The following is a 22,683-nucleotide window of genomic DNA, read 5'->3' as shown; positions in this document are numbered from 1 at the left end:
CATTTTAGATAGATCAATCGATAATGGGGATCCTCCGTTGCCGCCTTTACACAGAGAAAGCAGAGAGAGAACTTTTCAGGGCTTTATATGTTGACAGCAGATCAAAAACAGGCCTGAAATAAAAGCTTTTATTCTTTCAATCACAACCTATTCTCTTCTGATGCCTCCGTTTAAAGCAGCTTTTTAAAAACTCTTAACACACTGGGAGGGCATGAGGATGGACCAGCAGGCCGGTTTATCCCACCTCTGAACTTGAAAGCAGCAGTCATCTCTGCATGTGCTTTCTGAGCCTCTCCCTGGGCTCTTTCTGACCGGTGATCAGGTTAGACAAGTCCCTCTATTCACAGCTACACAGCAATACCGATATCCCCAAAGAGACGAGGAGGAGGTGGAGAAGTAGAAGGGAGAAAAATCCCATCTGAGAGATTAACTCGCAGCACCCAACCGAGCCCGAGCCGGGTTCACTGGCTCAGTCAGTCCTATCTTACCCGCTAGTCTCTTGTTCTAAACCAAAGCATGTCTTTGATACTCGACTGGAAGGAATCTGGAGGCGTTACAGGTTTCTTTTGTGCTTCACGCTGCACAAAGTTGGTGTGTGTGTGTGTGTGTGTGTGTGTGTGTGTGTGTGTGTGTGTGTGTGTGTGTGTGTGTGTGTGTGTGTGTGTGTGTGTGTGTGTGTGCCAAGGCTGGGATTTCTTTTCTTTACCCCCCCCCCTTCCCTCCTCCTTTCTTTTCCTCCCTCGTCCCCTCTGCCTTCATCTCCTGCTCCCCTTCCCCCATCCCAAACACCAAATCAGTGAATCATATCCATTTTCTCTCTCTCTTTTTTTTTTTTTTGGATACCGTCACAAAGTTTTTGTTGTCTAAAAGCTCAAACTCTTCCTTTGAAAGTTGCAGACCTGCTGTTTCTGCGGATCAAAGCGGCCATATTTGGGTGTCGACCAAAGGTGGTGACTGCTTCAGAGGAGCCTGAGGGGTGGATAAGGGGGTGGGATTTTTGGACAGAGATGGAGGGCAGAGGAGGGGGGGGGCAGTTGGGGTTGTGTGGGTGAGGTTTGACTCCCCTTGGAGATTTTCTTAAACCCATTACATCAGCTTTTTTCTGCTTCATGGGCTCCAAGACCAGAGCTTTTGTGAGGGTAGAAAATGACCTAAATTGACATTCAGAGGGGTTGTGGTTGGTTAATTGTGGCCAGGCATTTTTTGGCATAAATAAAACAAGATTCCAGAGGCTTTTTCCTCTAAGCCTTGTTATGGATTCTGCTTCTTTGTAAGCGTGGCCTCCAATAAATGTAACGTGGTCATACGCGAAACCACGTGAGCTTTCTGCAATATGCTTCAACCTTGCAGATCAAAAGGGACGGGGGCATACTGTAAAAATGATTGCGAAGAAGTGATTTTAAAAAAAGAAAAGAAAAAAAAAAGCACAATATCAAAGTGAGACGTTGCTAAACACCCACACTGTGATTCAGCTTTTGTAGAAACGTCGACAGTCCGCACCGACTGTGCAGCACTTGCTTTCTGTGCTTTTTGAGAGGCCAAAATATCAGAGTGCCTCCGAGCTTTGATCACTAAAAAAAAAGAGGCTGTCAACGTAGTACATCCGCATGCAGTGGCTCCCTTTCAGTTAAAAGTGCATGTTTTTCCCCACAGATATGATCGCAGAGGTTGACGTTCTGAAAAAGCAGTCAACACAAGCTCTTCTCAACAAAAGGGAGAGTAGAATCAAGAGAAAAGTGTGAAATAAGAAATGATGCAGCAGTCCTGCTAAGCTCTACCCACACATTCTAATCAAAAGGCTTTCCAATGGCTGGCCTAAAAAACATAAAAGAAAAAGGAGAAATTCAAAAGAGGCCACTTGCTGGTGCCGGGCAAACTGATCAGCTGCACATAGACTGTCAAAAGCTAGTGGGAATGTCAAAAGCACCACTGATCTCTCTCTTTCTCCCCTAATGTGATCAAACAGTGGTTCGGTCCCTGGAGGAGGTCAAAGAAAGAGAGCGAGAGAAAGTGAATGGGAGCTTTGGTTCACCGTAGGAAGCCGGCCACCAGCAGCATAACCAAGCAGCGAGCACAAAACAACATGCTGTCTCTCAAGCTTCCTTTCAGTTCCACGGCGAGGGGGAAAAGAAGAAGAGAGGGCCGAGGAGGAAAGAGTGGCTGGGCAAACAGTGAGGGGTAAGGGGCTCAAAGGGGCCTGGTTGCCCGGGTGAGGGGAACCCACTGCCCCAACAATGTCCACATCAACCGTCCGGCGACGGGCCAGACCCCGCAGAGGTGCGCTCCCAGTGTGCTTGGAGGTCAGTGGCATGGACAAAAGGGATTGGAAGGGCCGTACCCTGGCAGAGCAGCTGGGCTCAGGGTATCCAAGCTCAGGACTACAGAGGTGTGTGTGTGTGTGTGTGTGTGTGTGTGTGTGTGCCCGCACACAGGATGAAGTGTGCTTTCAAATCTTTGAACGCATCCCAAACCTCCGCTCCCTGAGTGAAGTTGCAAAATACAAGGTGCTGCTATGTAGTGTTTTTCCCCACTCTGAAAACCCTCAAATGTCCCACAGCACAGAAACACAGGGATGCCACAGGCGGATGTTATCGGTTTTTGATTGCTACAACAAGAAAATACAGTTTGGTACGGCATGACGACTCTACCCGTGAGCCTCAGGCACTGTTGCTATGGAGAGGAAGGTAGTCACAGGCACAAATCAGAGCCGGGGCAAATTCAGAGCACCTCACCATCCATAAGTCCATGAAACCTGATTCCAACTGCTGGATGTTTTATCAGGTCCCTACAAAGCACCAGTGTACATTGAGGTTTTTTTTTCCTTTTTAACAAAACAGTCAGATGTTTTGTAAAATGTTTTAATGATTTCCCGTCAGAGGCTTGAAAGTGCTCCAAGTCACCTTACACCACCAATGCAGACTAACTTCCTCAATCTTGGATGCTCCACATAACTCCTCCCACTTTGCAACTCCAAAGCAGGCATTTGGCTCAAATTTTTTTTTTTTTTTTTTGGGGCATTTCCGTTACCATAACGATCGGGCCACACCTCCTTCTGGCTGCTTGAAAAACAGTGAGCACACACAAACCAATACACTCAGCCCCTCACTGTCCCTCCACATACACCAATAAAAGGGGGGTGGGGCTGCAGCGGTGATCGGACAAACACTGTTCTTGGACCTCTGCCGAGCGGAGCTATTGTGCAGGCGCACAGTAAAGAGACGGAGAAAAAGGTTGGGCAGGAGTGGGGGTGGGGGTGGCACTGAGGTGGCTTCAATGGCCGGCTCCATCAGTGAGTGGAGATAAAAACAAAAAAAAGCAGAAAGGTGCCAAGTTGAGTTGGTGAAAAAGGCAGTGGCAGGTGTGAGCAGGTGAGGTGGAGTAAGAAAAAAAAGGATTGTTGTGTGTTCTGGGTCTGTTTGTGTTCAGATAAGACTGACACAGTTTGGGTCCTCTTCCAAGTTGTCAACCAAGAGTCTAACCAAACATTCAGCTATCCAACAGCAAATATGTTATATATATTTAAAAACGTTAGTACCAGTCCCACTAAGTTATAGAATATCAACTAATTTATGGTTATTGTTGCTTCAAGTTAAAAGCTAAAATGATTTAATAGGGGTTCAAGTAGCTGATTGGTGACTGATTCTAGATTAGAATTGAGCAAAAGGACTTTAAATGGTCAGAACTCCTGATGAAAACTATTTTTCATGTGGATTATTATGTGGAGTCATTTTTTTCTCGTAAGACAAGCTCATGTGGAGTTTTGTAATTTGGGTGAAAACACCCTTTAACTGTGAACTCCTTTTTTCTTAAAAAAAAAAAAAAGAGAGAGAGCCTCACGCTCTTGTATGTGTGCGTCCTCTACTCGTCACCTCGGAGCCCCGTGAACCGAAGGTCTGGGTGCGGATCCGTGTCACCCAACCATCCAGTCTCAGCTCAGACACCCACCTGAGGACAGGACCTGTGGATTTCAAACATTCCTCTGCAGAGATGTGCTTTAAATTCTCCCACTTAAGTAGTTTTTGATTTCATAGGACTTAAAAAGTCAACTCACAAATGGAATTTATTAAAAATGTAAAATAACAAACCACAACCACCGGGGTGACAAATCATTTAGGACAGGGGACATGCAAGCCACCCTGTCAGTGTTACCACAACATCAGGGACACTTGCAGGCAAGAGAAACACTAAACTGGCATTGTCTCGCCGCCTCTTGCAAAGCCTGGACCTCCCCAAAAATGTATGTTTGCGCTCTGGGCAACACAACATTTCCCTTTCTGCCACAGGAGCAAAATAAACAGTCCACACGAGGGCAAGGGAAAGAGAAAAGTAAATTTTAATTGGTGCGGAAATAATTCCATTACCATATAGCTCCTTATAAAGGATGATTTGTTCTTTTGATCGGCCCCGGAGAGTGTTTATGAAGTCACTGTGGGATCAGCCCGGGCCCAGGGGCAAGGCCAGCCACTAGAATTCCTCCGAACATTTGTTTAGCAGCAGGCTGAGTGCAGAGCGGTGCACAAACGCAGTATTGTTCCTCCCGTTCTCACTGGCTGCGCTGCCAGAGGTAGGAGCCGCCGCCGCCGCCGGGGAGAGAAGGGGAAGGAGAGTTGCGGGGTTGCGGGGTTTGGGAATAAGCAGACCCTGGGGATAACCGCCGCTTAAGAGTTAAACATCAAGCCTGCTTTACACACAAGCATTTCCTGTCAGCAGCGGGAGCGGGGCGCTTTGAAAAGGTAATGGCCAACATCTAAAGTTCAGGTCATTTCACAGTCGAGAGGTCTGTTCCATCGCTGAGTGGTCAGAGCCTTTCCCCTGCTCCTCGCCTACCTCTACACCGCTTTCTTCAGCATGTTGTGGCTCATGAATTATACAATTGAAGCCAACAAGTTCCTCCCACATCCATACATTTGTATTGGGATATTTGGAAGACGTTAATCCGCGCCCGAGTCCATGACCGCGGTGTTATAAACCCCTGGGGAGCCACGTTATTTGATTTGTTTTTTATTGGGAACAAGAAACCACTTCGCTGCTTGTGACCTCTGGGCCGTTTGGCTCCACATCTGAGAGGATTGCGGGGTTGGGGGTCCTTTTCTAAAAAAAAGTGGAAACCGTGGCAGATACTGCCTCTGGAGACAAAAAACGAGCTGTCAAATTGATGTCAAGCTACAGTAACACGGACAGGATGTCACAAAAAGAACTGTGAACTAGAGTTTTCTCTGGAAGCCGAATGAGTCTGCAGATTTGAACAAATGCATGAAGATAAATATGAGCTGTGCAACGTAGCAGAATTTACCGGACGTTTGAAAACAATTTTGAGCCATTTGCAATGTGACTGTCACTTAATTTGAGCCTCCACGTCCATGTTTGTATTGAACAGTGAGGCATTGGCTGAACTAAACTGTGTCAGTTTAAAAGATAACAAAGACTGATGATCATTGGGATGAAAATATTAAAGGACAGAGGAGGACGAAGGGTCAGAGCGGGTCCGTCTGTCGCTGCTTCAGCCAAAATTTACATAAGCCTTACCATGACACCTGGACGATGAATACCTAATTCTGAAGATCCAAGGATGATGAATGCTAAAAAGAGGATGAGAGGACATTCAGATAGCCTCACAAGTCTGGCCTATTTTTGCATATGAAATTCCACTGCAGCTATGGGTCAGGACCTCTGGGTCCTTAGGAAAGAATGTGTGACTTGAAATGGGAGACCAAAAGGGCTGCCTGCGTCCCCTGGCCTCCCAGCTGGGAGGAACCGCATACGGATCAAAGAGGCTCTGTGAATCTTCAAGAGGGGCGATGGGGACGGACTCGGAGGGCATGTGAAGGGTCTGGAGAGCTCACGCTCTTCATGCATTGCGTGTGGAAGCCCCATCTCCTCCGTGGACCGCTTACAGCCTCTCCTTGTTGTGTTAATAATTCATAAAAACATGAAAAGGCCACAGCTAGCCTCGGCCATTAGAGTCCCCGGGGTGTGCTGTGAGCATGTTAGAGTGTGAGTCACACAGTTCAGTGAGCAGTGTGTTTACCTCACGTTTGTCTTGGCCAGCTGAGCGGTGCTGTATTAGAGCAGAACGAGGAATGATGAAACCTCTTGTGACGGCCACGGCAGCTCCTTCTCTTCCGAAACACCCTCCAGTTTTTCATTAGGCGAGCATGAGGCTCTAAAGTGTCACCTGCATGCTGCGTCTCAGCTTCAAACCAAAGCTTTCTTGTCACTGTTTACTTTTCAAGATCTAAAATCTGTGCTCAATAAAAGCTTGAAAACCTGTGAAGAATATGTCCGAAAGTTGCAAAGGTAAACCCACTCATAATAAACCATCCAATGTGTGTCTGTTAAGTCACTGCAGTGAAACCTTGGTGCTTTAAACTGTTGCCTGGGACGTGCCTGGTAACATCTGTAAAAATAACAAAAGGTTCAATATATAGCTCTTGTGGAACACCAGAAAAATTGGCTAAATAATGTTGTTTTAGTACGTTTACAGCCATGTAAGGCAATTTATTTGCAGACTGCTAAACCCTGAAGTTGTTGTTATATCAGCATTGAGCAAGATTTGCCAACCAATCACACATCTGACCCTATAACCATGTAAAAACATCCAAACACAGGTGGGACGCACAGTTGGTGCTGCGGGCTGTTGGCTCTCAGCTCAACCTGTGTGTTTAAGTCTAACATGCATGTCACAATAACAAGGGCCGGCCGTAGGCGGAGAACAGAGTGTCTTTTGTGGAGGAGAACCAGGACGACCAGCATCCCCTGTCGGGCTTCTGCCCCTATGAGAGCTGAAGTCTCCAGACCTTCGGCACCTAGTCTGCCAGCCAGCCAGGGCCCAGCCCGGAGAGGCCTGTCATCACTACCACAGAGGCCTCTATTCATCCCCGCAAAGACAAAGCCAAAAGTGTACAGCAGCCAGCCAAGGCATCCCAAGCATCCAGATATCCACCAGCGATATCATTTTAGGCTTTTGTGAGCCGGTGCTTTGGTTCACCCGACGATCTCTCGCCATCGTGCCGTCCTTCCCAACCATGTCAAGGATTTGTCTGTTTTGTGGTGCAAAGACCCCACCTGCACTGCAACCACATGGACGCCCATCACTGGAATTGGCTTTTTAACAAAGTCACAAAAGCTTTAAAATTTGCTGCCCACCTGGCCACAGGTGTTGGTTTTTTAAGTGCCCTGCAGAAGGAACAGGAACCAAGAACAAATGGGGTGAAAACATGAACGGGTTTAGCATTTTTTTTTTTCTGAAATAGCTTGATTGAAGATATGCATCCATATTAGAAACCCAACAGAGTGTTTCAGAGAGGCAGCAATACATCGTTAAATGCAGATTGAACATGGCTCACGTTGATTAACATGCGTAGAGTTAGCCAGCACGGTGTGTGTGTGTGTGTGTGGGGGGGGGGGGGGGGGGGTAATATGGCTTCAACGTCAACAAACCCAAAAGACAGACACATTACTGCCTGATGTTTGTCAAGAAAGCGAGCACACTCTCTGCCAAGTGTCACACTAAGAGCCCACATATATCAGTGACGCCGCTCACGTTGTTCAGAAGTGACATTGCTGCCTTTCCATGTCAGACCCTTTTTTTCAGCCCGGCCCTCCTCTGGCCAACACCGGGGCCCCTGAACTCTTGTGGTGAAATCTCCACCTGCTGATAGTATCAACCCTCCTCCCCCCCGCACCCCGCGCCCCCCACCACCACCTCCCCTTTCCCTCGGGCATGTGTGGCGGCCACTGATAAAAGAACTGCAGATAAGAGGAAACACAAGCTGTGATGAGGAACACATTGCCAAGCAGGAGTACAGAACACAACATCAGCCCGGTGGAATGGAAAGAGAGAGAGAGGAGATAGAGGAAGAGGAGGAGGAGGAGGAGGAGGAGGAGGAGGAGGAATGACAGGGAAGCAGAGGGAGAATCTGAAAATGATTAGGGGAGAACACTGGGTGGAAGAAAAAAAAAATGAAAGCTGTTGTGAATCCGCAGGCTAAAAGGCGGGGAGATAAGAGGGGGCCCTGTCGTACAGAACAGAAAAAAAATAAATAGAAACGGCCAAAGAGTTAAAGGACAGTTTATTCCTGGAGGGAAATACCCTCAAACTACATTACATTAGGGTCTATACAGTATATTTTTGAACCAAACCTGCTCCGAATGAGATTTGGGACGCTTGCGGTTTGTCGAAACAACAAACAAAATGTAGCTGCAATCAAGTTCACAGACAAGTACCTATAAATATCGAAACAAGAGAAGTAGCATAAATACATAGTAGTCCACACAAGAGTATTACTGCACAGAACAGAGCTGTTGTCTTTGGAAAGTATTTCTGCAGCAGAGTTTGAGTGAGACTGAAAAACAATTACGTTTAAAAAAAAGTTCCACTAATATTTCATGCAATAGTCAACAAACGACCAGATGACACTCGACCAATCATCTGCTGTTTCCAGTTCAGTTCGCTGGAAGAGAGAAAACAGTGAATGTAAATAAATCTGAGCTGTTGACACAGGCTGAGAGTGGCGGGGACAGGTGCCACAATGACACCAGTGATCTCCAGGGGATGTATGCATCCCATAGCGGTGTCCCCTTTCAAAAGATGGACACCGGAGGGGACAAACCAGTTGGTCCACCCCGGGGTGTGAGCGCAGCAGCGGGTCAACTCTGCCGCAGCCGGGGAAACACCCGCAGCTCAGGGCGAGACGTAGTGTGCATTGTTTGGGAATCTTTAGGCATGAAAATCATATTTCTGTCCATCCTGCAGGAATTTCCGTCTCGTATTGAAAAATAAAATTCACTCCTGGTACTCTTTGGTATTATTTCTCGTCCTTCCTTGTCGTTTTAAAATGTTAAGAATCGGAAGCTTTCTGTGCTGGTGCTCACTGTTAAATCATGCAGGATACAGGCGGCCCTGCTGTGCTTCAAATCTAATCAAACATACATGCTGCAAAAGAATCTATTAGCCTGCATTTAACCAAGTACGCCCTACTTCTGGCCAGGCTGCCTCCCATTGGCTCAGAGTCAACGCAAAGTGTCCTGCTAATCCAACAGTTGTCTGGCTACGCTGAAAGTCACCTCTGAGTCCAGCTCTCGCACTCGTGTCAGGAATCCACAGGCTCTTTGCATACCGAGCGGCCGGATATCCTCTAGTTAAAGAGGGCCCTCTAAGCCAGCGGACATGTGTTGGATGACTGGGGAGGGTGACGAGGGGTAGGGTTGTTTTTTTGGGTTGGTGTCAGGGATGTACAGGCAGTGCTTAAAGGGTGACATCAGCATCACTTTGAGCTGGCACAAAACGGTGAAGTGAGCGCGGCTCCACAGAAACCGATCCATTTTCCTGCTGCCCCTCCGAGCTGCACACTGCGCCGGCTAAAAGTGCAGTTTGCTCCTGCACCGAGCCCGCCGATCTGTGCATCTGTGAATGGCTTTTGTGTTGCTGTCGGGGCAGAACAAAGTGAGTTCAGGTTACTGCACTCCTCCCGTTATTGGCCCACATTGTCTCTAATTATTCCAGCAAACATTGACACAGCATGTGTGGTCTCACATTTATACACCCTCCCCCTTCCCCTCCCATGCTTAACAGAGTGAGAGGAGACAGAGAGAAGCAGAGCAAAAAAAAAAAAAAACTGCATGAAAGAACTTATCAAAGCGAGGGAAGAAATGATGAGAAAGAAATGTACTTGCATTCACCGTTTTATGCTTCATTAAGTTACAATTAAAAGTGAAACTGCTTCGAGATTAAATGGGTTGTTGTCCTTTTTCGTCCTGTGAAGAGAACACAGTGTACACTCCCGGGTTTTCCTCACCTTTCTCCCATGTTGCTTCAACTCCTGAGAGCACACGCACCATGCCAACTCCAGCTTTTAATACATGAGCAACCAGGACCAATCAAACAGGCAAAAAAAACAAAAAAACGACAGGAGTTTTCCTGGATGCACAAACCGAAAACAGAAAACAGACCTCCTCCAAACTTTAAAGCTCAATCCCACACTCTAATTTGAATTCTGAAGCGTTCCCGTTGCCTGGGCGATTCAAACTCCTGCTTTTGCAAAACAATAATTATGTCGAATGTATGCATCAGTACCTTACCAAATCCTCTGTCCATGAGCTTAGCTCGATGCAGAAAAGCTGACCCAAATACCCAATATGTGGTTGCCAAAAGGAAATGGCTCAAATTTAGGCACAAGGATGGTCTGGTGTTAAATCAAACCATGAAAATTCAGAAATGGTTTCAACTTGAGGTATGTCGAATTATAACCAACAACGTGTTCATTTGGTAGCAGTGATATAGAAAAACCTTACTGGAGAGTGACACATGGGAAATTCACACAAAAGCCTTTCTGAGCAGATCCAATCCCGATGTTTACAGTAAGCCTTAGGAACAAACCGACTGACTCATCCGAGGCATTTTTAGTTTTTGCTGATGGATTTTGGATTCGTGCTAATGGATTACAATTTTTGTCAATTTTACACCTCTGCTCTGAGACTTGATTGCTAGGTTAACAAGTAGCATTAAGATGAGAGCAATCAGGTGTTTCTGAAGCTGTGAGCGGTAGTCTGCTGGAGTCAAACCAGCTTTTTGCAGGCACAAGAGCTCAATGTGCCCAACCGAGACTCAAGGCTAAAGAACTGCAGGTCTAACATCACTGAAGCTTCGGTCTACGTCATGTGTGGCTTTTTCCATGAAGTCCTTTCTTCTCATGTCTGTGGATGAAGTTTGACTTTCTGCATCTGACTTTTTATCTGCTCTACCATGGTTGCTGTTGCTAAATGTAAAACGGATTTATTTTCCAAGAACGATGTACCACAGAACACAGGTTTTAGCCTGGCTACATTAGACTATTGCTCGTAGCTTTAGTTTTCGTTGCTGTGATGAAGTCTGGAAACCCTGTTCACACTAACGTTTGCACAGTCACTATGAAGGACGGACCAATCAGCGACGGGTGGGAGTGGCTAAGTATGATGAAAGTATACTTCAAGTGTTGTTTCCACCCATATGGTGGTGAATGCTGATTGGATAAAGGCTCTAATTGAATTCAGAATTAACCCGAGGTCTATAACTACAACAACAAATAGGATAGTACATGGTCATAACCATATATTCACCAAAGCACCAGGCAACACAGGTTTAGTAAATGTAAAAACTTCTCATAAACTAAATATAATTTGAGATAATTAGGCACTAGCCGATGCAGACTGCCCCTTTAAGAGAATCATTTTCACATTTTGATTGAGAAGATTTTGACTGAGGATATTGATATCACGCTCGTGTCTGTCTGCTACAGGTTGCAGCTAGTTAGCTTAACACAAAGAAATGACACACATAATCCGGCCTGCCAGCACTTCAAAAGCTCGCTAATGAACAGGTTGTACATGTTGTTTGTACAAAAACAATTGAAGGTTTTGTTGAGCTTCACGTGAGCAAGAAAGAAAAGAAATGTATTTCCCAAAATGTCGAGACTATTCCTTTAACGGTGTTAACATCAAGAATGCATCTTATTTTTTTTAATCTTTTACTCCTGGAGCCATTATCTGAGAGAGAAATCATGCTTGCAACTGGATAGTGAGGCCAATGTCCAAATCTTAGAGCCACATTCCCCAAGATATGTTTACTTCGAAAATGCCTGCGGGATGCATGTCACCCTGGGGGTGACAATTTGACTTTGTCACATGCCTGTGGGATGCAGACGGAATAGCAAAGGGCTGCATTGGCCCGTCTTTTTCTGTCATTCCCATCTTCTCCCACTCCATCTCTCCTTTCTCTCAATACAGCATTCTGAGAAACTAGATTCCCTGACATGTCCAAGGACAAGTTATCATTAGTGAGCCAAGTGTTTTTGGACAAACTGCCCTGCCCGTACACTGTCAGCACAGAATAGCACCCATCCCCTTGGCCTTTTTTTAAAGGTCGCTAAAAAGGAAAAAAGTGCAGCTTTTACGGTGATACATGACAGAAAGATGAATCTGGTTAAACACCAGAGAAGGGCTGAGATTGAGAAAACGCAATGACGCAAATAATGATGTCCTCCATTTCACGACACACACACACAAAAATGTGATCCATCCTTCTCGTTTTCACTTATTTTAGTGATTTGTAATCTATGCTGAAAAACAACCTTGACATTTCTTTCCTGACAGCAACCTGCAAGGGCAACGAGGGGTGAACAGATGGATTGCAAGGAGAAAGAAATGGACACAGCTGGCCAGAAGTAATTGTCCTGACCTTTTCATACACACTCAGGTTCACTCTGAGCCGGAGGGGTTGGGAAGGTGGGAAAGGGCGGGGTCACGGCACTGCAAGAGAGTGGATAGGATTTGCATGACAGAAAATGTCACATCCACAAGGCAAATTGACCGCAGTCTTTGAAGATATGTAACAAATTGACCAGACATCTCTCCGATAGGTGCGCTCTTTAATCGAAGCCTACGAATCTAAAGGTTTCAGTCCGATCAGTCATTTATGAGTCACTTGTGTTCTGCGCGGCTGCACAGTGCAAACATAGGGTAAAAAAAAGATGTGCACTGAAATTAGGAAAGAATATTCTGCCTGCAACACAGCTTCCCTTCAGTGTTTTGTACTGTATCCCACAATGCTTTGCTCAATATCAGTGTCTGGGAGGTTTGGCTGGCTCCTCCTCATCAACAGCACCAAGCTCTATCGCAGTTCTCACCGAACAGCAGCACTTCAGAGGTGCAATGTACCTGTGAACTGACAGTGAAATAGAAGAACTTTTAACTCCCGGTGGAAGAGCCTGCCACATCTGTGTGGATATAATTATAAGAAACTGCTGGCTGAGATTCATCTTGCTCGTGTTTCTCTGCATTTCACTCATCGATAAATCTTTGCATCAAGTTTGTTTTGGCAGAATTTAACTGCTGAACTACTCAAAGCACATCAGGTTAGAATAAAAATCTAAACTGCAAATGAATCTGGGGGTTTCAAGCACTACTTTGTGCTCAGGGGAATTTTGTTGGCTATTTTTCAATATTTTCTCGAGTTTTAAGACTTAGAAAATTAACGGAAAGATCGAGAGAGGAGCTGAGAACAATTGATATTTGCAGCCCTTAAAGGGAAGCTTGGGTATGAATTGTGTTTTGTCTCCATCCATTCAAGTGTAGCCAGTAACTGGATGGTCCTGTGACAGTCGTGAACGGCTACAGTAGGCGCTGGAAACAAGGAGGTCTCTTCTTTTCAAGCAGCAACAAAGGCTTTGTGCTGCAGCGCTGACTTCCGAATCCGACCCGGGGATGCAGGATGAGCTAAAGGGCCGACCTCAGCATGAACCTCAAATAAATAAAAGTGCAGCTGTTTACTGCTAATTTAACATCCGTAGGGAACATCCCATCATAAAACAAGGACAAGGAAAAGAGAACTTCAATCAGAAGCGTGTAAATAACCTTTGGCGAACTGAAGCAACAACAGTGAATTATTGTCGTGTGCTCTCAACAAGGGAGATATTCTCCTGCAGTGTGGTGCCTCTGAACTGTCATGGGAGCTGTCAATGAGTTATCAGCCTGATGATCATGGGGCATTTTGAAAGGATCTGTGGTCATGCTTGGTTTAACACGCATTACAAGGGAAGCACTGTACATCTACACACACGGCCTCGCATATATGTAAACACAAACCCTGTATAAACTTTACAAAGAGCAGAATTAACGGCGTCCCACTTGTTGTGTACTTTACAACCGCCCAGTGGATTAACCCATCTACTGAAATCAAACTAAATCTATTTCCTGTTCCAAGTCCTCTGTCAAAAAAAAGGTGCAATTCAACTTCTTTCAGCAGGATCCTAACAGTAGCAGAGTGTCGAGGAGGGACCTACTACCTTTACCTGCAGTGTTCTCAACTCTCTGGCTTCAACTAAGTCGTTTTCTCACCGTTCTTGTGCAAGGGAACACCTCCACCTTTATTTGTATGGGAGCAGATTTAGCTCCAAGGCCTGCAATTACATCATCTTTCAGTTTTGCAGCGCCGCATATCAGGGCCGGCATTAGTCAGAGAGGCCTTTGAAGAGTTTGGCCCAGCCCTAGCTCACTCTCGGCTTCCCTCCTCCCTCCCCCCAGCACTGCCTTTGATGTTAGCACGCGGTGCTGCGCTGAGCATCGTGGCCTCCCCGCCTCGCCTGATCCTATCTGCTCAGGCGGCACATTCATGTGGTTTACACCCGCAGCATGACTCCCCGGCAGCTATTCACCCAGCCAGCCCTGCAGGCCCCTCCCTGTTCAGGGTCCAGGAGGCTGGAGAGAGCGGCAGCATGGCCTGAGCTGCCGACAACGGGGATTGGATTGAGGGGAAGGACGGGAGGAACTGTGGAGGCTTTATCAAAGCCCTTAGCTGTACTATAGCCCTTTTATTGGCATGGTATGTCAAGGAACATATTGGCAGATAAAAAAAAAGAGAAAAGTTTCACCTGAGGCTTTGGGTTTTGAGGAGCTGAATCCAAATGCACTCGCAAAGGTTTTACTCCTACAACTACAAAAAAAATAGAGCTTCAATTTATCCTTGGTTACAACTGTTCTGCATAAAATAAGTTACCCTTCAAAAATATATATTTAACTCTGCAAAGATTGTATTTTACCCAACAAGACAGAGAACAGAAAAACCCTGTGTCCCCAATACCTTCAGTAGATCCATGATACAGGGACGACTTAAAAAGAGAAGCAATTTTTCATTTCAAAATTCTGGGGCACATCTTTAGCAAAGGAAGAGGAGGAGGTGGGAAGATGCAGTGATATATCTTCACTGTGGAGCTGCTAGACAAAGAAAGCAGCTATAACCTGGCTCCCTCTCATCTGCCCAAGGGAGCCCAATCCATCATACCTCTGGCCTCATTGTGTTCCAGCCGGGGTCTTCTTCTTCCTTGCAGGACAACTACCTGCACACACAGAAGGAGCCTCTAGAAACTGGAAGGGCCAATGAGGAGAGAGAGGAAACCTAATGGGGTCGGAGCTTCCACCTGAAACGGATTTGTCCCCATCTGGCACCCCTGTACACTGACCTTTGACACAGCTGTGTAGGAATCCATTAGCTTAAACAAAAGGTGGAAGAAAAACAAAATGGTCGGGTTTCTGATGGAGGGGCTGTCAGGGAGAGTGCTCACAACATTAATATGAAGGCATTAGGCCGAAGGATGTGCCATGTGCACAAAAACAGCGATTGCCTCCATGAGCAATTACCAGAGAAAATGAAACTAGGCCTGAAACATTAGCATGAATCAAAATGACGAGAGGACAGGATCTTCCTACATTATGTTTTTAGATATATGAGGCTGATCATTGTGTAATGATGTACACAAAAGAGAGAACTTTGAACTTGGTTGAGAGGGAAAGATCTGCGATAAGACTTCTCCTTCGATGAAAACAAATGGAAGAGGATTGAGGGCCCAACAATACAAGTACACTGAGAGGAAGGACCAGTAGAGAGTACAAGTGAAATAGACTCGGCTAACCTTCTAGTCTATTGGCAAAAAAAAAAAAAAAAAAAAAAAAAGCACAACAAAAGGGGAGGCTGGCATTGTGGCCTTCCATGGTTAGTCAGCACATTCCTGGCTGACAACAAAGCATGCCTCTGCCTGGATGAGCTACTGCAAGCATTGTCATTTCATAACCCTCGACCCCTTAGCCTTTGTTTTGTGGACCCTCTGTGTCAGTGGATAAAAATGTGGGCTGAGGGGATGGACTGGGCCTTTCAGCACCATTTCATCAAACGCAAGCAGACACACCAGGAGCTATTCAGAAAGCAGAAAAAGCCACTCTGTACTCTTCTTCATCTTTGACTTGTCACAAACGTGGTGCTTCAAAAATAACCTGAGTGAAGACTGGCAGTGTGGAAAAATCCACCTGTAGAAGTGTGAGGCTGTCTTCTGATGCATTTCCAGGCACAAATCTGAGAAAAATCTCAACCTCGGGAGGGGGGGGGGAGGCAAACTGAATGAACACTTCCTCACAACTTGAGTGTAACGCAGAGGACAAAACACATGGCGTTCATACAAATGAGTTCAGACACATAATCAATAGCAGATCAGGATGAGAGCCACATGAGGGAACAGAGTTCCCCTGGGAGAGGCCTGGGTGCTGGAGAGAGAGCACCACGCTGACTGTTAATCTCTCTTTGAGTGGAACATCAAAGATCAGCTCAGCCATTCAACCCAGTGGAAAGTAACATAGCTACTGGGGCCACCAGTACCAACACGCACTTGTTCCAGGTGGAGCTGTGCACTGAGTGGGAATGTGAGGCTCAGAGAGGCAGACACAGGAGAAGACGGAGCAGAAGGGCCAGGGACAGGAGGGGAAACAGGGGCTGTGGTTATCCAATCTAAAGAAGTTTCAACGAGTACTCAGAGAACCAGCAGGAAGTTACGTTTTAAGGTTGACATACAGCTGAATGTGCGAGGTAAGTGCCAAAATCTAAATTGTTGGTAAACATTTGCATTTTGAGGATTTCACAGGCCTGCTGTGAGGTTGTATTAGAGCTGGTCCTACAAGGATTGCTCATTTAGTCCCCGGACAGAAATGTTTTATCATTTCAAGTTAATTTATCAACTAAAAAATGTCAAGTATTTGCTGGTTATTGCTCTTCAATGCACATGTAAATTCAATACCAAAAAACCGACTTTTTTTTTTAGTTGATATTCTGCCACAAAAAGCAGTTTAAAGACACCCGATATGGGAATTTGTATATTTTGGGTCTATTGGTTTGCAAAGTAACTCAAAAATCAATCAATAGATTTCTCAGAAAGAAAATGCAACTTTGATAGAAGCAAAGTTATTTTGAAGAATGAATCGCGGGGACGTTTTATGTCCTTGTAATGAGGTCGTCACAAGAGGAATGATATGAAAGAGAGGTGAGGAAAGGTGTGCAACAAGTGGTTCAGGGACATTATAATTCACAGGCCACCGAGGCACCTCAACACAACTGAGGTTTAAGAGACAATTCATCAGTTACATGCCGGTTGGTGGCCAGCATCACTTCAAGTGATTCACATGCGATACAGGACGCGTAACAAATTCTGGCTGCATCAGAAAGAGCCAAGTGGAGGTGGGGGGTGAGTTTGTGTGTGGGAGGGGGGTGTGAAGCAAGAGAAAGAGAAAAACAGTTTAGTCTGTTCTATTCCAAAAAAGGGGAGAAACGCAGCCTCAAATTACTTTGGCCGGGACATGAAAGTGAAACAGGGTGGCGGTTAAGAGACGATAGCACTTAAAATACAGCTGCGACCGCCAAGCCAATAAATGGAAAAAAGTAGGGAGCAGCACTTTTAACCTTTTAAACCAGCGTTTGTGTACTGCTACTGTTGCTTTGGCGCTGGGAGTGGCCCAGTCCCTGGCACCTACCGTCTGGGACCGGCCCATTATGGCCTCTTGGGGTTTCCAGCCTGTGGTGAGAAAGCGCGCTGGATGCCTTAAACCACTAAAGCTCTCATTATAGTCTAAATGCAGCGCGACACATCTCCTGCCAGCTCCAAGGTAGGCGCTCCAGTATTTAAGCTCATCGTTGTCTTAGCTGAAAACCACCGCTTTCCCCCGCACATCCAGGCAGAAAAAAAACTGCCACTTTCAGAAGAACCGCACCGTGAAGTCTCCCAGTTACTGGCACTTCACATGCATGGAGATGAAGTTCAAAGGTGAAACGGCTGGTGGGTGTTGGGGAAACTGCAGCCTCTTCTTCCTGACGCTGGACTCGGGGGATGCTCCGTGTCCCTTCTGAGAGGAAGCAGGCGAAAGCCACATTATTCCCTCTGGTTCTGGCCGACGACACTACGAGTTCCATCTGGTCCTCCGTGTGTGCCCCTGCCACGTCCCTGCCTCAGCTCCTCACTCACATGCTGACAGCACAGGCCACAGGCCCGCTGGAAATCAGAGGCAGATGTGAACTCACGCGGTGCGTCGCTGCTCATCTCGCTACAGGAAAGATGATTTGGACAATAGAGAGTGATGAGCAGCAGATGGCCTTTTCCCGTCACATCGAACCCCGTCCGAAATCAGGAGTGTTGTGTGACTGCTGTCAACGACGACACGGAGGAGGAAAACGCAGTGAGCGGCGAGGCTGTTGCTGCAATGAAATCATCAGGATATCTGGAAGAGGCATGGACTGGCTCGGTGCCGACGTAGGAGTCTGCGTTTCCACCTGGTTGGCTCCATCGAGGAGCGACTGTGCCAGCCTGGGGTTTGCTTAAAGAGCAGGACTGCTGCTGCATGTGAAGCTGCAATAGAATTATCACAACTTAAAAGCTGTGTAAAACATTCTGTAGTTCAATTTATGGTTTCTCCACTTCTTGAATTTCTCTGCTGGTTTTTCACATTACCAGGATGTTTTCATGACGGCAGTCGAATCAGGAAGTCTTTAAGCCTGCAGCATGGACAACTACCAGCTCTCTACGAGCTACTGCTGCAAATAAATACACTCCTTACACACACACACACACACACACACACACACACACACACACCTTGACAGAATGATTTAAGGTGACATTGATTAGTTTGCTATTACGGTGTTGAACTGTAGTAATCAGGGAACTGGCTTGGGAAGCCTGGGGTTTGGCACTGTGACCATGATCTGCGTCATCGTGCCCGTGACCCCCCCACCGTTTTAGAAGAGAGCAAGAAGGAAATTAACTTAATTTATTATTTTTGGCCCCAGCAGCATGTGCCACTTTTCACACTCTTCAGGCAGAGCTGAGGGGGTGTTAGCTTTAGGGAATTAGCAAAGGCCAGTTGGGAGGATATGAGCGGTGATCGTGGTCTGGTCTTTGCTCAGGAACGTTGCCAAGGAACACCCCCCCCCCCCCCATGTTTCTTTTTTTTCTTCCCTGTATTTGAACCCATACCTGCTGAGGTCTGGCCATTACCACACACACACACACACACACACACACACACACACACACACACACACACACACACACACACACACACACACCGTAATGCAAACCCCTCTGGGCTCTGATCAAACAGCAGAATAGAGGACTCGGAGGCTCCATAAACCTCAGGCAGCCCAAACCAAGCTCGATTCACTCAACGCGAAGGGGCTCAAACCTTGAAAGAAAACGTAGGCGAGCGGTTGCGGAGGTCACTGCGGACAACTGAATGCACAAGAACTTAAATATTTGTCTTCAACCCAATTCCAGTGTAAAACAACACCGCAGACTTTCCACAACACGTTACTGCGATGTTATTTCACAAGTATAGAATTTACAAGTCGGGAATTCGATACCAGTTTAAAATTATACTCTTCAGGTTGTATGGTTGTCATTCATTGTCAGTGTCAACTTACATAAATCTTTGGTAGAATATATGCTGTAAGAAATTCAAGACAGTGCTGCACGCTGGACAAACTGCCCCTCATTATAGCCTGACAAAATATAAGCTGCCTCTAAGTGGTCAGAAGCTATGTTAGTAAAGAAAGCAAACCTAAATAGATGTGGTTTGCGATGTAAAGCTGAGGTCCGACATTTCTGTGCGGTTACCGAGTGGCGCCAAATGGCCTTCACCGTGTATAAACAGGGCCCATTTTTGTGCTGAGTATCACCTCCTTTGATCCCCACGTATCGTCTTGCTTTTACAAAAAAAAAAAGAGGACGAGTCTTCATTTTTAGGCAAACAAAAGTGCACTTATAAAGGATGCTGCTGTGTACGTCGTTGCAGGGTGGCGAGGGATGAGCGAAGGGTGCAGCGAGATATGGAAATCAAGTATCAGTGCACGTTAACGCAAAGACAAATATGCAAATGAATCTCAACTGGCTGCATTGTCGCGAAGCAGAGAGGCTTACGACACAGTCGAGGTTTCTTGTGATACAGCTCATCACTACACACTTGATGCAACTTGATTAAACTCAAATGTGTACAGAAGTTAAAAACCCTTTCAACCTGCCCTCCCACTGCAGCCATGAGCTCATGGAGCTCAATAGTTTCCTCACTGTGACTCCACACTTTAGCAGCTCTTCATATAACGAATGAAAACAAAGTCTGAGCCGTCACGTTAGCTGTAGCTTGGGAGGCATCGTTTATGCAGTGGCACCTTGAGAGTTGATCCGATATTTACCTTCACATCTGAAACACATCGGTCCAACTATCAATTGCAAACAAACTGCATCCACATTAACATCAATATGGGGCACTTTGGATTCAAATCCAAAGAGTGGCCACACAAAAAAACTGCTTCACATTGGAGTGTCCTCCAATCATCCACAGGGAAGCTGAAGGAGCTGTGCATCCCGGCAGGACATGGTGAAGGTCAGGAAATATACAATTAAACATTACAGCTTTGGCACATGGACGCCTCACAAACAGTGGCCAAGCAGAAAGAAAGCAGGATAACAGTTCAAATAAACACTTGGCAGAGAAGAACAGCTTCAGATTTGAGTGACTTCCACTCAGCCAGAAGTTGGATGGTCGATCCAAGCATGAGCAGCTCCAGCCAAGTGCACTTGTCATGTCAGGGCCCAGCAAATAAAAGATAGAAGCTTCTTCTGGGACGAATACTTACTCGGGTTTTTAGTTTTATATTATTTCTCAAAGCCTCAAAATAGCCACAAGTAAGCCAGAACCAAAAACCTGCATCTTCAAATGCGCTGCTGACGGCTACATACGAACGAGGAGCGGGACGTCGGGGGTTATTTTACATGCTGGCACGGTCAATAACAACAGATTACACCATCAAAAGCTTACTTGGCGGGTTTTAAAAGCGAGTATCAAACCGAAACAAAACACTAAAGCGGATAAACTGTCAAAACTGAGCCCAAAACAGCAAGCCCCGCAGTCGTGTTGCTGTTGCGAAATGCGTGAAACCTGCAGCTAAAAGTTGACAAACTTTTTTTTTGGAGGCGGTGGAGGATTTGAATCCTTTTAGGAAAACAGTCCCCAACGCGTGTGTTGAAGGTTGAAGGCAATTAACTGTAACGAGCGCTCGAGAGAGCTCCAGACATCAACAAAATAACTTGCAAGAGCATGTTTTCCCTGTGAATGAATTCCACAAGATAGGAGCCATCTTGTGACCGCATATGCTTGCGAGCTTAGTACCATCCTTACACACCGCCTGCACGCACACACGCACGCACACACACACACACAAACACAAACACGCAGTACACAACTCTTGTCAACCCCCCCCCCCCCCCCCCCCCAAGCCCCTGCGGAAAAAGTTTGAAGCTGGGCAGCTTGGTAAAATTACACCCCGGGTAGCGGGAGTGTTGCTCGGGACCGTTGCTTGTCATTCCCCGGTAAGAAAAAGACACTTTACACGTACTTGAACGATCTCCCCCTCCGCGCTGATAGTGGCTCCTGCTTTGGAGAACCGTCCTTGCAAGCCAGTCGTGTAAGTAGTATAATCTCCATTGGGACTGGACTCGAACAGAACCACTTCCACAAAGGCTGTATCCTTGGCGAAAACGGGACCGAGAGAAGCGGCGACCACCAAGATCACCAGGACCACCGAGTCGGGCACACGATCCGAGCCTCTCCTTGGTAAAATCATCATCTTGCCGGCTGGATCTGCGCCGATCGGGACATAATTTCACACGGATTAATAAATCGGGTGAAGGTAATTGAAGTCAGGTCTATGCGCGCTGCGGGCTATGCGTCCAAAGAGTCCAAATTGTGCAATAAAAACTGCGCCTGGGCTGAAGCGTGTTTATTTCACCACTGCGAGCCTTGTCAATTACATTGCCTGCAAACGCTGCCTCTCTCTCTGGCTCTCTCTCTGGCTCTCTCCCTCCCTCCCTCTCTCTCCCTCTTTCTTTCTCACCCTCCTCCTCCTCCTCCTCTACAAAGCGGATCTCCTTTGATCTGCAAACACGTGATTTTTTTTTTTTTTTTTTTTTGGAGTTTTTTTCTCTCTCTCTCCCAAAAGGGCTCTATCCCCACCCACCACTCTTTCTGACCCTCTCCTTTGCACTCCCCACTCTGAAGTGCCAGCACTCAGTTAAGGAGGCACCGCGGACTTCAGTGCGCACTGAGAGGACGACGTATTGTTAGAAAAATCTTGAGGTTACGTGGTAAATTCCGAGTTCATTCAGTTACTTGAGTTGAATATAAAGTAGATACCGTGTTTTCAGCCCCGCGTTGTTCTCCCTGGCCGCCCCGTGGGGTGCTTTTCCCCGAGTTTGACACGTTTTCAGCTTTCGTACCACCTTAAAACAAACACTACCCTCTTCAGGACTCTTCATGATTTAACTGGGCTAATTTTTCAATCTCATTCAGATTTGCTAACCTACAGGCTGCTGTGTGGTGGATGTAGGAGCAGAATCTCAGTTTGACTGACAAGTGAAGTTTTTTATTTATTTTTGCCTTTTTATTCAAACAAAGGTCAGGATTTATTTAACAAAAAGAATTTTTAAAGAAGAAAACAAAATATATCAAACATACACAATCTGTCTATCTATCTATCTATCTATCTATCTATCTATCTATCTATCTATCTATCTATCTATCTATCTATCTATCTATCTATCTATCTATCTATCTATCTATCTATCTATCTACTTCAGGTACTTTTTAGATATCCCTCTAATTGAGCTGTTTTAAGGTCCTGCTCATGAATTAAAGGCAGTTTAAAGGCAGTTCATGTGCGCCAGATCTCAGATCCACTGTTGCCTTTCATCTTCAAACCGGCTGTCGTCATCAGGACAGGCCTGACAAGCTAATCATAGATCATTGCAGGCATTTTTTATTTTTTTTTAAACCTATAGATGT

General features: G+C 46.1%; 1 protein-coding gene across 3 annotated transcripts in view; it reads right to left on the bottom strand.

Moving 5' to 3' along the window:
* znrf3 (zinc and ring finger 3) overlaps positions 1 to 22,089 on the bottom strand; it is a 68,842-nt gene extending 46,753 nt beyond the window's left edge. For 2 of the 3 annotated variants that reach the window (XM_069716351.1, XM_069716353.1), the window contains exon 1: positions 21,239 to 21,636. In XM_069716351.1, coding sequence (XP_069572452.1) covers positions 21,239 to 21,469 — 231 coding nt within the window. In that variant the 5' untranslated portion in view covers positions 21,470 to 21,636. Of the gene's footprint in view, positions 1 to 21,238; positions 21,637 to 22,035 lie in introns of those variants that run through there. The other variant, XM_069716352.1, reaches the window with a different exon arrangement.
* Positions 22,090 to 22,683: the final 594 nt, after the last annotated feature.

The sequence above is a fragment of the Brachyistius frenatus genome, unplaced genomic scaffold (genome assembly GCF_029030835.1).
Source record: "Brachyistius frenatus isolate BFR_SWC_R1_liver_20210118 unplaced genomic scaffold, ASM2903083v1 Contig_156, whole genome shotgun sequence".
NCBI classification, from domain to species: domain Eukaryota; kingdom Metazoa; phylum Chordata; class Actinopteri; family Embiotocidae; genus Brachyistius; species Brachyistius frenatus.
This window is presented reverse-complemented; position numbering and strand designations above follow the sequence as displayed.